Source organism: Corvus kubaryi, unplaced genomic scaffold (assembly GCF_017639235.1).
Source record: "Corvus kubaryi isolate FWS band 111438036 unplaced genomic scaffold, C.kubaryi_AGA036_p1.0 split3-73, whole genome shotgun sequence".
Taxonomy (NCBI): Eukaryota; Metazoa; Chordata; class Aves; order Passeriformes; family Corvidae; genus Corvus; species Corvus kubaryi.
In genome coordinates this window covers 44,290,925-44,303,599 of record NW_024582091.1, presented here as the reverse complement: position 1 = coordinate 44,303,599, position 12,675 = coordinate 44,290,925, and the positions used below count along the sequence as shown (strand labels likewise).

Genomic DNA, 12,675 nt, shown 5'->3' with positions numbered 1-12,675 from the left:
AAGGCAAAGTATTGTTTGGAGGTGAACTAAATATACACACAAAAAAGTCCACAAAAGAAAAAAAATGCATGTGCAAGTAATCTCTAAATAGAATATATTCTGAATACAGGAATACTTTCAGAACAGGTATTTTAGAATAGCAAGATTAAGTCTGTAGTTCTGGCAAATAATTATTTACTGTATGGTAAATTTTTATTTTGCCTAAAAATTACATAAATTTATTTTTTAAATTATTCTCAGAGCCTGAGCCAACTTCAAAAAACACCAGTCAGAATAAACCACAAATAAATAGAAATGTATTGGTCTAGGCAAACATTTCAGTTTGCTCTCTAAATATGCTGTTTCAGCTGCCATTTACGTTTTCTCATGAACTCACAACAAAAATTCTAAGCAGTACAGCCTCACTGTATTTTGCGTTCAAAAATGTTTCTCCTTTTAGACAACTGGCAGGAAAGCTGAAGATTGGACTTGCCAGTGCTAGGTTATTGGTTGGGCTTGGTGTTCTTAAAAGTCTTTTCCAACCTAAATGATTCTATGATTACAGATTCTATGAAAAACAGGTCTTCATTGCCCTATCCTGCAGGCAAACAAAATGGTGCCATGGAAGAATGAACAGCTCTTACAAATCACAGCATCCTCAGTGTTTTGCCTCCAGCTGACTCAGTCTCCGCTCACTCTTCATATACTCCTTCATGTTCCTGTGCTGACATCCTTCTCCAAGGTTCTATGACATGCTCCTTGTCTTCCCTCCTACCAACATTTTGCTTCCTAAGCATCCCAGACTGTAATAACCATTCCAGGTTTTCCTCTCCACTTCCATCTCCGGATTTTCTAAGCTCCTTTCCAAATATGTCTGGCTATCTCACACCTTGACATATGGACATCCCAGAATTTTCAGTTTCTAGAGCATCTATCTATCCTTCTGCCAAGTGCTTCTTTGGCATTTGATTGATTCTGCTCCCATTTTAACATGTCAGTCTCTATTACTTTCATATTAAAGGAGTATTTATCACAGCTGACACATAAAACTGTAAGTACGGGAAGATGATAGTTCTGGAAGAATAAGCAATTTTCTGCTGCATTATTGGTATGATGACAGTAAATTGTAAATTACTTATGAAATCTTAAGCAAAAGACATGTTGTATATTACACAAAGGCTTAAAACAACCTGAAGGAAGATGCAAGTTACTTTGAAAAATGAGGGGAAACAAAAGATCCATTGAAAACTGGGACAATCTTAAGCATGGCAAAACATCTCAGCATCTTCCTGTGTGTTACTAAAACACTTTTCTACTTTCCAGAATCATAATTAGATGCAACTGGTCACATGTTACATGCCTTATGTACCATGCATACTTTTAAATCATGAAAAAAGTTGAAACTACAGACATACCTTGTCATCAGGCAGCACGTGCCAGATGGATACCGTCTTCTCCTCAGCTTCACTGTTGATGGAGAGATATGAGGGCTGATAGATTTTTGTTGGTTCTAATATTAAAACCTTGTAGAGAAAATAATTTTTAATAGTTAGTGCAAAACCAGTAGAACTTCAAAAGTATTGAAATCTGTTAAAACTATTTCTCTAGTCACACCATAGCAGGAAAAACAGGAGAAATAATGAAACAATGAAAAGCAAAATTTTAGGTACTGAGCTAGTTTAGTGTGGCTGACAGTAATTTAAGATTTAAAAAAAAAGCGAACTTTAATTTTTTTATATAAGGCTGTTAAGTGTCAATGGGTAGCATGTATCAATTTTTCAAATTATGTTTTTGAAAAATGCCAGGTTTTGAAATCTTTCTGTCACAATTCAGTCTCCTACAATGCTACCCTAGAATGTCTATCTCCCATGTGGAGAAGATCCACGGTACAACTTTATCATCTTTTGGTAGAAGCATATTTAGGCAAAGCAGAGAAACAGATTAACCTAAACTGAACTGCTTTTGATTTAGACCACCGTGGCCTGTAGCCAAACCAAAAGTAGATCAAATGATTTTCTCAAAAGCAACAAGAACCACTGCAAGAGGCTGACAGCTAAAAAGTATAGAAAGTGTAAAGGAATAAGTGAAATAAAAACTAGAAGTATAATTTAAAAGAGATGGGATGCAATAATGATTGACTAGAGCAAGTTGGTCTACACCTATTTTAAAATGTATATAAACACCTAAGTAGAAAGTCTTGGAGAGAGCCATGGCTTAGAGTGAAATCTAAGCCATATCTCCTCCTTCAGAGTTGGTAAGCACACAGATATACTGGAAGCAGTGCAGGGCTAAATTCCGAAAAGTACCTACACATTTACTCTGTAAATGATAACCAGTGTGAATTAAAATGTGTTGCTTGGCATCTCCAGACACTTACAATTTGTAAAATCTGGTTTAAGCCATCTCACAAACTGGGTCTTTATCCTACAACAAGTTATCCATGCACTGTCCTTTCTTCCTCTAAAGGCCAAAGAGAGGATGATGACACTGATGCTACCAGATAAGTGAGTAACTAACAGCTAAGCTAGTACCCAGGGACAGTGGAGCTCTTAAGTTCAAGCTCTCAGAACCATTCACAATAAGGAAATATGAAAAAAGCTTCTTTTAGAATAAATTAATTGCGATCTGGGAGAAGGGGGGGAAAAGAAAGTTGCTAATTTTCATTTTGTTGACTTGTTGAACTGTGTGATTTTCATTCTGAACAGGCACAAAGAGAATTTTTGTATTATGAGAAATCACATGTCTGTCTGCAACACCAGTGTAGTCACAAAATCACAGAATAGTCTGAGTTGGAAGGGACCCAGAAGGATCACTGGGTTCATACAGGGATCAAAGCCATGACCTTGGCCTTATCAGCACCATGCTCCAACCAACTTCCTGTACAACACCATCAAACCGGGTGGACACTGGGTTTATCTTTTGGCTCACACTAATGCAGTGATCAGCTTTGTTTTGCCTCTTAATATTAATAAAAATTCAAACCATTTTACTTGGACAGTTTTATAAGTCAGAGTCTGCTTTAAGTATCTAATTGAACTATTTCATCATGTAAAATCCAAAAGGATTATGGCCTTGTCTTGTACAAACTCCAGAAGACTCAAAATATCTTTTGTTCCCCTGCAAAACTTTCTACCTGTTCTCCTCAGAAAAGGAAAACCAGACTCCTTAGACAGTCTCTCGTTGCCTCAAGCTCTTGCTGTTCAACATTGAAGTCTTACTTATGGTTTATTATCACATCTACACATGGAAGGTAAAAGAACTGTACAAAACAACCTGTATGCACTTTAACTATCTGGGAGGCAACAGCAAGTGCTATTTAAAACAAAAAGCTGTTTTTGCTGATGGTTTGCTAAAAGGAATACCCAAGACATTATTTCCTGGACATATATAGCTGATACGTGCAGCAAACATAGACCTTCTTACATTATACTTTCAGGACATGGTACAGCACTGGGGCATCTAATAAAAATTCTCAGCAAAACTTTTGTGGAAGAAATCAGAAATAAACATATATATACACACTTATAGTGCAATGTTGTTGAAATGCATTTTCTAGTAGCTGGAACAATACATTTCGGACTGTTTGGGCTGATTTTTAATCTCTAACAGGGCACAGTCTTAATTGGCAATAGAGTACACAAAGGCTGCTGAGCTAGAAAAAGACTGAAATTAATTAAATATCTTTCCTTCAAAGCATAGCATAGTTAATATATCACCACGTGGAATACACTGTAAATGTTTGCTTTAGAAGTATGGTAGCAAACAATAAATAGCAAAATTCTATCTTGACTTTTTCCTCCTTACTTTTTTATGGAGTACACTGTGCAATCCTGTTGCACCCATATGAATTCAATTAAAATCAATCTAAAATGCAGGCCAAATACATTTCTTCTGGACGAGCAGTTTATTGTCTGGCCACCTAAACAGATACAGTGTTTTTGTGCTCATTTCCTTTGCATCACGATTTGTTTAAAAAAAACCCCAGACCCCGAAGAAACTACCAAAAAGTGTCCCCAAGACCCAAAAAACCAGCTACTTACTGGAAATCGAACTACAGTCACATCTGTCTTTGTGGCTTCAACAAGGAAGTCCATCCAGAAATCCACAAGTTCCTGTTTGGCCGTATGGTGTTCTGGAGTCAGTTTCTTAAAATGCTGATATATCAAAATAGTCTCTACAATAGACTTCAGGTACCTGTGACCATCCAAGCATACACAGACAGAAAACTCAATACAGCTTGTAAGCAGTAATGTCTCTGCTGTTAATCACAACTGAACTATTCACCATTGCAACACCAAGTAATATTTTGCTTCTCTAGGATTGCTTTTCATAATAACAATTCCCAATTAGAAACAGCTGCTAAATGAGGCAACTGAAATATAAAAGAGTCCTGGAACATTCCTTCCTGCACATATTCCTGATACCATATCATCCTAAACCACGAAAACATTACAAAATAACTAAATCCTCTACCTAAGGACCAAACTGAGCCTATTTCAACTTGTTTCAGTAGTGACCTACTTAAAATAAAAACTCAGGTGAAAAGTCCACTAGTTTAACTTTCTACACTGTTCTATCTCCTATATTGTGTCTGCATAGGCAATTATTTAACACAGATTTCTAAAACATGATGCTTCTTGAACTGATTATCCTACAAAGATGACAACAGCTATGCTAAGCAGTCTTTCAGCATTGCTAGGGAAGGACAACAGCAGTGCTGAATGTTTTCCCTCAATGCAGTTCACCACTCTCTCTGTTGTTCTACTTTCTGGGGCTGATTTATGGGGCTTGTTGATAACATTGCTTTCTCTTCGCATTTTTGAAAAAAAAGGTTGTAAACATAAGCTCACGCAATTTTTATGAATACTACAGCAGTGAGCTATACATGCTAAAAGAAGATTTATCATTGCTATCACTTCATCACAATTAGGCTATTAATGGAAATGTTTGTTTCACCCTCAGAGGGTCTTTAGTGAATATTTCCATAGCTGTGCAATTTCTAATCATCCTTCTTAGACCATCAGGATAGCTGGCCTAAGGTACTGTGTCTATTCCTATTTGTACCGAGTGGGCCCTGCTATAAAGCAGGCAACAGACTGGGAAGGAATTGCTCACAGGAGAAATTTTTCATGAAGCACAAATGAGTGAGCTGTATTTTCAGAGTTTAATCCACAGGCTTAAACCCCAAAGGCACTGGGGTACATAAAATCCTGACAACCAGGCATTCATAAACTCCAGAAAATTCTACCAGGAGACTTCCAGAGAGTGCTATCCAGCTTCTTAGTAAAATATACACATAGTAAAAATGGAAAACCTTGCAAATAAATACACTGTAAATAGCATTTATGAAATCCATTTTGTCAGAAAATTAGAGTTTTTAATTTTGACAGTTTCTATGTTATGTCAACACAGAAGTTAAGCATTTCCATATTATAGCATCTGTCTGATCACCTTCTGGAGACACACTCTATCCTTTATAAAAAGATAAGAATACATATGCTGTGATGTTCACTCTTATAATTAGCAGAGTGGCAACTTTTTTAGTCAGAAAGGAGTCTTGGTTCTCCCCAGCTAAGATGATCCCAGCCCTTAATGATTTGGTGACCAGTCCTTAAGTGCTGCCTATATCCAAAGCAGGTGTCAGGAACCTGCTGTCAGAGCACACATTTCTTGGCCTTTGCATAACAGATGTTGAATCTACAGGGTTGCCTTTAACCCTGGATTTATAACCTTACTGTTAATTGGACTTTGATTTGCAGTCTTCTCAATCGCTACAAGATGCAGCTTGCACCATACAGCTCATTTGTATTCAGTTCCTAAAACAACTGGTATGTGCCATATCCTTAACAGTATTTAAAAGTACAGCCAGGCCTCTCCAGCTACGCTGTCTTCATTCCCCAAAACCTTCAGGCTATTATGACTAAACTCACAATTGACTACCACTTCTCTTCAGCAATGTAGCTGCAAGCAACTCCTCCTTTCCCCTTTGCCCTCAGAAGGGCCTGAAGTCAATGGTGAATCTGCCCTTCTCACACATCAAATTAAAGACCCGTATCAGATCTACCCTTGAATAAGGGCAAAAGGGGAAGAGAGTCCCTTCTCTGGATAAAAGTGCAGTACAATGCACACACAGCAAAATCTGTTAAAAAGCACAAAACACATCTCCTGACAGCTGAATACAGTGCCTAATGTGAAAGCTGAAGGAGTCCAATGTTTTAAAACATAGCAATGTACACGGCCTTGTTTATCACCTTACCATGCTGGTGCCTTTAGTTTAAACAGCTTTTCTGAAGCCTGGATCACTCTTATATGATCATTAGCCAACATACTGGCCCCCAAGAAAGATCCCACTTCCCAATAGCTTTGCAGTTTCTCCAAGCTCCCCTTTTTACCAAGCAGGCTGCTGATCTTTACTCCTGTAGCAAAGAGAATAACAAGTGACAAGAATTTGTATTAATGCAATTTTAAAATAACCATTTCCCTTATTCAAAATCTATTAATTGCTTGCATTACTATACCCTCTCCATTTTGATAAAATAAGATGGAAATCATACTTACCAGTTAATGTTATATGCCTTCCAAACACCCTAAGTGGTAGAATACTTTTTTTCCCCACCCCCTCTTCCTATAGGCTTCTCAAGAAAGGAACTTTAAGACATCACTGTCAGGACAAGGCCACAGTCAGATTACCTATGTTCTTGCATGGACCTCATCTGTAAAGGTAAATTGGGGCCTTAGGCTACACAACATAGCTGCAAAAACTTAACAGATGCTGAATAAGGCACCTATTATGTTTTTTTCTGCTTTGTTTTTTTGACTTACAAGCCCCAAGCCCCAAACTTACCTTTATAGACAAGGTCCCATGCAGAAGGAACAGATGATCCACTGGGCTTCTTCCAGCAGTGATGTTCTTTTAACTGCCGCAAGTCCTACCCCAATGAAAGACATCTATTAATATTCGCAAGTCCCTCAGCAACTCAAGACTACGGAGAGCCTCAGGTTTTATTTTGACTTGCTAAGTTTGCTGAGAACTACAGGCTCCCCTGTGGCCTTCAGGATGAGTTTTAGTTCATATGAGCTGCTACATATAGCTAACATGAGATATGCTGCACCATCCCCTGCATAAAAAACAATTTGCAGCTTACACAACAAGCCTCTTCACTATTGTAGTCTTTAATTCACTTTTCCCACACTACTCCACTATGACAGTTTCCCTCCCACATCATCTTCCATTGTCCTTGATATTTGGGCTGAGTATTCAGAAGAAATTTCAATGCAACAGTTGATCTTGTTTTTTTCCTTAACCTTCCTTGAGTAGCTAGCAGACTAAACTTCATGGTGGGAGCAGCAATAAATATTATCAAAATAGGTATCGTTACATAAGCTACACTTCAGCCTACAAAGTTTATCTTGTTTTATCACATTGCTCACATTTTTATGACATCAACGTCAGGTAATAAAAGCTTTTAAAATGGGAAATTGTATCCAAGTGGCCTATAGTTTATTTCACATCTGTATTTCGCACTTTGTGCTTTCTTGCTAACAAGAAATTGCCATGCTTGAGTAATACACAGAACAAAATAGTACTTTAATCATAAACAACATTATTTGCTTGCTTCTTGGGAAATAAGTTTTTGTTATTCCTGAAGAGAAAAACAATGCCATAGATGTTACAAAGTATCTCTGATCTGCCTGAGAAATGTCGCAGTGTACATCACCTCCAGCAACTCCACAAGGTGCCATGGTGACCATCTCTGCAAGACTTTAAGACAGGGTGCTACACACATTCACGGTCAAAGAGACTGCTTGAAGGTGTATACCTGCACTCGTCAGTGGAGAACAGGGAGGGGGAATTTGTGCTGAAAGTGTTCAACTTTAGCTGGTTTCTAGAGAACAAAACCTGAATGCTATCCATAAAACACAGTAAATGGAAAAAATTAATCTCCCCCAGGACTTTAGAGTAACACTCCTCAGCAATATCTTCAAAGGCCACAGGGCTCTACTAGAATGTCTAAAGCATTTGCATGCATGTGATAGCAACACACAAGAAAAGACAGATACCTATTAACTTCCACTGGTTTTTAATGTGACCTCATCACAAGGGATGTAGGGAACTGGTATCACAAGGATACGTGGATCATTTCAGTTGGATGTGCCTCTGCTGAGAGGAAGGGGGAAGGGAGGAATTTAGCTGTGCACAGGGTCTTTGCTAAGCACTGAGCGATGGCACACACAGCTGCAGTGGCCACTGACCAGCTATCACAAGCTATTTGTCACAGCGAGCAGCAGCACCAGTCTCTGGTTCACAAGCAGACATGCTCTGCCATGGTTTACTGCACCTGCAGGAAGACACCCATCACAGCCCTTCTGTGCTCCAGACGTGGGAACAGAGCTAAAGGGAGGTACAAACTGAGGGTGTGGGTTTGATGAAAAGTACAACTCACATGGAGAGGGACTGGCATTACTGGCATGGCAGGGAGAGGTGTTCGTCAGGAGGGTAGGACTGGTGACTGCAACCATTTTGAGTCCCAGCTCAGTAAGGGAGACTTACAGGAAGATAGTGGGACAATGGATGGATGTGTAGCAGTTATGATACCTGAGGACACCGAGTTTAGGAATCATTACTGTTATGTAACTTGAATAAAATGGAAGTTTTACCCAAGTATTCTGTGAAGTGGATCCTATTACCTTAGAGAAGACAACATCACCCTCTCATCAAGTTCTTCTGAAAAAGGTGAAATACTTGGTGCTAAAACTCACTGTGGTTTGCTGACCATCCTCTGCAAAGCTCATCTACAAAATTACTCATCCCTGAAAGGCAAGTTACTTATCCCTGAGATGCAGTTGCTGTGTGATGACATTAGCAATAGGTTCAAAAGACTGTAACTCCAATTTAAAGAACTTGTAGGGGAAGGATTGTTTTGGAAACTTGCAAAGTGAACCTTCAAGAATTTAATTCTGAATTTATGGTCTCCTTGTATAATTTCCCTTTTGTAAGTTTATTTTTATTTCACCATCTTTAAAAGATTCTTGAGAGTATAAGAAAATCCAGGCAAAGTCAAGACATTCTCTTCTTTCATGATAAACTTGGCATTCACAAGGGGAGGGAAAAAAAGCAGCAGCTGAATTCCAGTATATTTTATCAAAAATATTTTGCCTTTAAAACAAATGAGCCAAAATAGAGGAACCATTAATGCCAGAAAAGCCATTGTTTTTATAACACCAAGAATATACCCACAGCTTGTGACAAAAATGAGATACACTAAGTAGATATTACCAGTTAGATATTACTATGAAGGCTTTATAAATAAACTGCTTTCCTTGCTCAAATATTGACAGAACAATTCACATTACGGGATCCTTTGTGTGTCAAAGTTGCACAGCCTGCAGAGATCATAACTGTCAATGCAGAAGACAGCATTTCTGTTCTGGTCTCAAAGTCCTTTGTATGGTTAAGAAAGCAATACTACCCAGAAAATAGAAGGAGGGTTTTTATTAATGCTCCATTTGCTCATTTAGTTGTGAACTATTATCTGACAAGTACAGGTAGGAACTTTTAGAAGGCAAATTTTCTGATCTGATGCAGATTGGTAAAACTTCTCTTGGATTTATTCTTACTTTTACTGGAGTTATTCCAATATTGCCAATGTAATCAGATATGCATCTCCTAATTACAATCTCATGCACCCTCTGAAGAACTGTTAATGACTACATCCTTCCTTACACCTTTCCCAGCCTAGCAATATAATTTCCATATAACCTCAACTGAACTTGACCAGTTTGTTCTTGCTTCTCTCCTAATTCCCCACCAGAAAGCAGAACTTCTCTAATTTCTGTGTACTACAGATAATGCTGTGGGTGGACACCAAACAGAAAGCACTGCCTGGCAAATCTAACTCCTGCTGAAAAACAGTCTTGTACACAGAGCTCTAAACAAGAGATGACATCAAAAGAATTAGACACATGTAAGAGATACTTAGGAACAGAAAAAAATCAAAACATTTTCCCACACAACCTCTGCGATTTTGCCTGATTTTGTTTAAAACATTAACCCTAGACAAAGAAAATACTAAATTATCCTCAGAATCCAGCACAACTCAAGCCATCTGAAAAACTTTGTACAAAGACAATTGTAAGGTCTTGCACCTGGGAAAACATAATCCAGGAGTGCAGCACAGGCTGGGATCTACTCCACTAGGGAGCAGCTCTGTGGAAAGGGATCTGGTGGTCCTGAGAAACAAGCAGCTGAATATGAGTGAACAGTGTGCTTCTTCAGCAAAGAAACCCAGCGGGGTGTTGGGATGTATCAACAAGGGCATCAATAGGAGAGATAAAGAAGCCATTATCCCACTCTATTCAGTGCTTGCCAGGGCAGTCCTGGAATAACGTGTTCAGTTTTGGTTCTCACTATACACAAAAGATGTGGACAGGCTGGAGAGGGTCCAGAGAATGTCCACAAAGATGAACAAAGGACTGGAAGCCTGCCATATGAGGGAAAGCTGGGTTTGTTCAGCCTTGAGGAGCAGGCTTAGGGGAGCGTTATCACCATCCAGTGTGTAAAGGGTGGCTACAAAGAAGATGGAGACTCCCTTCTGACAAGAAGTCACATGGAAAAAACGAAGGGTGATAGGTGCAAGTTACTGCTGGAGACTTTCCAATTGGGCATAAGATGAAAATTTTTCAAAATTTGAAGAATCAGCCCTTGGAATCATCTCCCAGGGAAGCAGTGGATTGCTGATATTGGACACATATAAGGTGCAGCTGGGCAGGGTCCTGGGCCATCCTGTCTAGACTGTGCCTTTGCAAAGAAAGTTTGTAGCAGATGATCCTTGAGGTACCTTCCAACCCGGTATTCCATTCCATGACTCTATGAATAGTGACCACAGTCTTATCAACAAGAAATAAACGACCAATGACACACACAAGGTCTATACCATAAATGTATTTGAAAACGTGTTTCAACATAGCTGAGTCAGTCTGAAACTAAAAGTATTTTGACAATATTCCCTGTAACAAAAAAGAAAGATGGACACCAGTAGCTAACAGGAAGGGTTGCTATATCAAGGGTTTCCAGCAGATACTAGCTAAATGTTAACATAAGGCAGGCAAACAAAAAACCAAACCACCTAAGGAACAGGATACTTCTGCACTAAATAATTCATCAGCTGGGGATGTAACCTTATGTAATAATGAACACTAATTTCTGTAATGTTCTCGATACAAACAATAGGGAAAACAGCACTGGATGAACTCATAAGAAGATGATACCAAAAAAATAGCACACAGATTTCATTAGTGAAATTAATTTGTACAAATCTAGTTGGCTGTAGCCTATACACAATTGAGAAGTTTCTTTAAAACTGAAGGATTCAAATTAAACTACACAAAAAATATAGCCCAGCTCCATTAAACTATCTGGTTTAAACTTAGGCCAGCTAAGTGAGTATTTGTAAATGCTATGTAATATGTAGAACATATATTTTTACCTCCTACTCTGGCACAAGAATTCAAATTTCAGCATAGGATGACCAGGTTTCCCAGGGAAGTGAATGCCCCTTTGTTGGAAGTGTCCAGGGTCAGTCTGAGCAACCTGATCTAGAGAAAGATGTCTCTGCCCACAGAAGGGGCTTGGACTACGTGGTCTTTAAAAGGTCCCTCCAACCCACACCACTGTTATCCTATGATTCTATGAATAGAATTGAACATGAACATATGAACATTGAGAAACTTTTAAGAATCCATCAGAACAGAAAGATTCTTCTCTCAACCCAACCCAAGCTCAAGTCAAGTGCATTTTCCTCAGTCTTAGGATGGACTTCCTGTCCATATTCCCTACAGTGGTTTGTGTGTGTTTGTTTTAAAGAGTGCTTAGCTGGAACTGGATTCCCACTTCAGGCATTCCTGTTTCACACAAATGATGCCTTTACAAAGAAACCTAGTTTTTACTGAACTCCGGTAACCATTTAAGACCTTGACACTGAAACCAGGTCTTCATGACAGCACTCACCTGCAGTCAGGTGGGATCAGCAGTGGTGTGAGAGAGCAACTTAAATATTCACATCAAAGCTTTCATATACAACCATCAGATTTTCCCCTGTAACAGTGGGTGGTAGTGTACTTTCGCTATGTGAACGTGATTTCACCAAGAATTTGCAAGTTATAATTACCAACTTTCCGCAGCTCAAAAGAAGTATCAAAGCAATGTCCAGCTGCCAGGAGGAGTACTGCATAGTTAATTCCTGCTGGTAACGTTGGCTCTGACTCAAATGCCTTCTTGAACCTAGAAAAATAAACATTCAAGTTTACTTTCTAAATAATGCAATCTAGTTCGGGCATCATTACAGTTTTAGGTACTTTAAGAGCTTATCTGCTGTTTACACAGCAAGAATCCATGGAAGCAAAAATATTTTACTGTTTTCCACACATTCTTTGTGGTTATTTTTAGGAGTCTGTTATTTATACATCCTCCTCCCATTTCCTTTCCCCCCACACAACAAGCACAGACCCTAGTCATCCATCCCAGTAAAGTTACAGTACCTTACAATATTTTCCTTCAGATCAAATAAAACAGAATAATACTATCAGTTTGTAAAAGACCTGTTTCACAGTTATATTTATTAATAAGCTCATTAATTTAATCTTTCATATATGAATTTTCATTGACTTGAAACCTCAGATTCTATTGTGGATCTGCTA

The 12,675-nt window shown here is 38.6% G+C and overlaps 1 protein-coding gene across 2 annotated transcripts in view; it reads right to left on the bottom strand.

The window, feature by feature from the left end:
• The window catches only part of MAP3K5 (mitogen-activated protein kinase kinase kinase 5), a 100,238-nt gene that overhangs the window by 37,771 nt on the left and 49,792 nt on the right, over window positions 1-12,675 (bottom strand). For both annotated transcript variants that reach the window (XM_042017443.1, XM_042017442.1), the window contains exons 8-11: window positions 12,147-12,259; window positions 6,236-6,395; window positions 4,020-4,173; window positions 1,395-1,502 (exon numbers count right to left, since the gene is read on the bottom strand). In XM_042017443.1, the coding sequence (XP_041873377.1) occupies window positions 1,395-1,502; window positions 4,020-4,173; window positions 6,236-6,395; window positions 12,147-12,259 (535 nt within the window). The remainder of the gene's footprint in view (window positions 1-1,394; window positions 1,503-4,019; window positions 4,174-6,235; window positions 6,396-12,146; window positions 12,260-12,675) is intronic.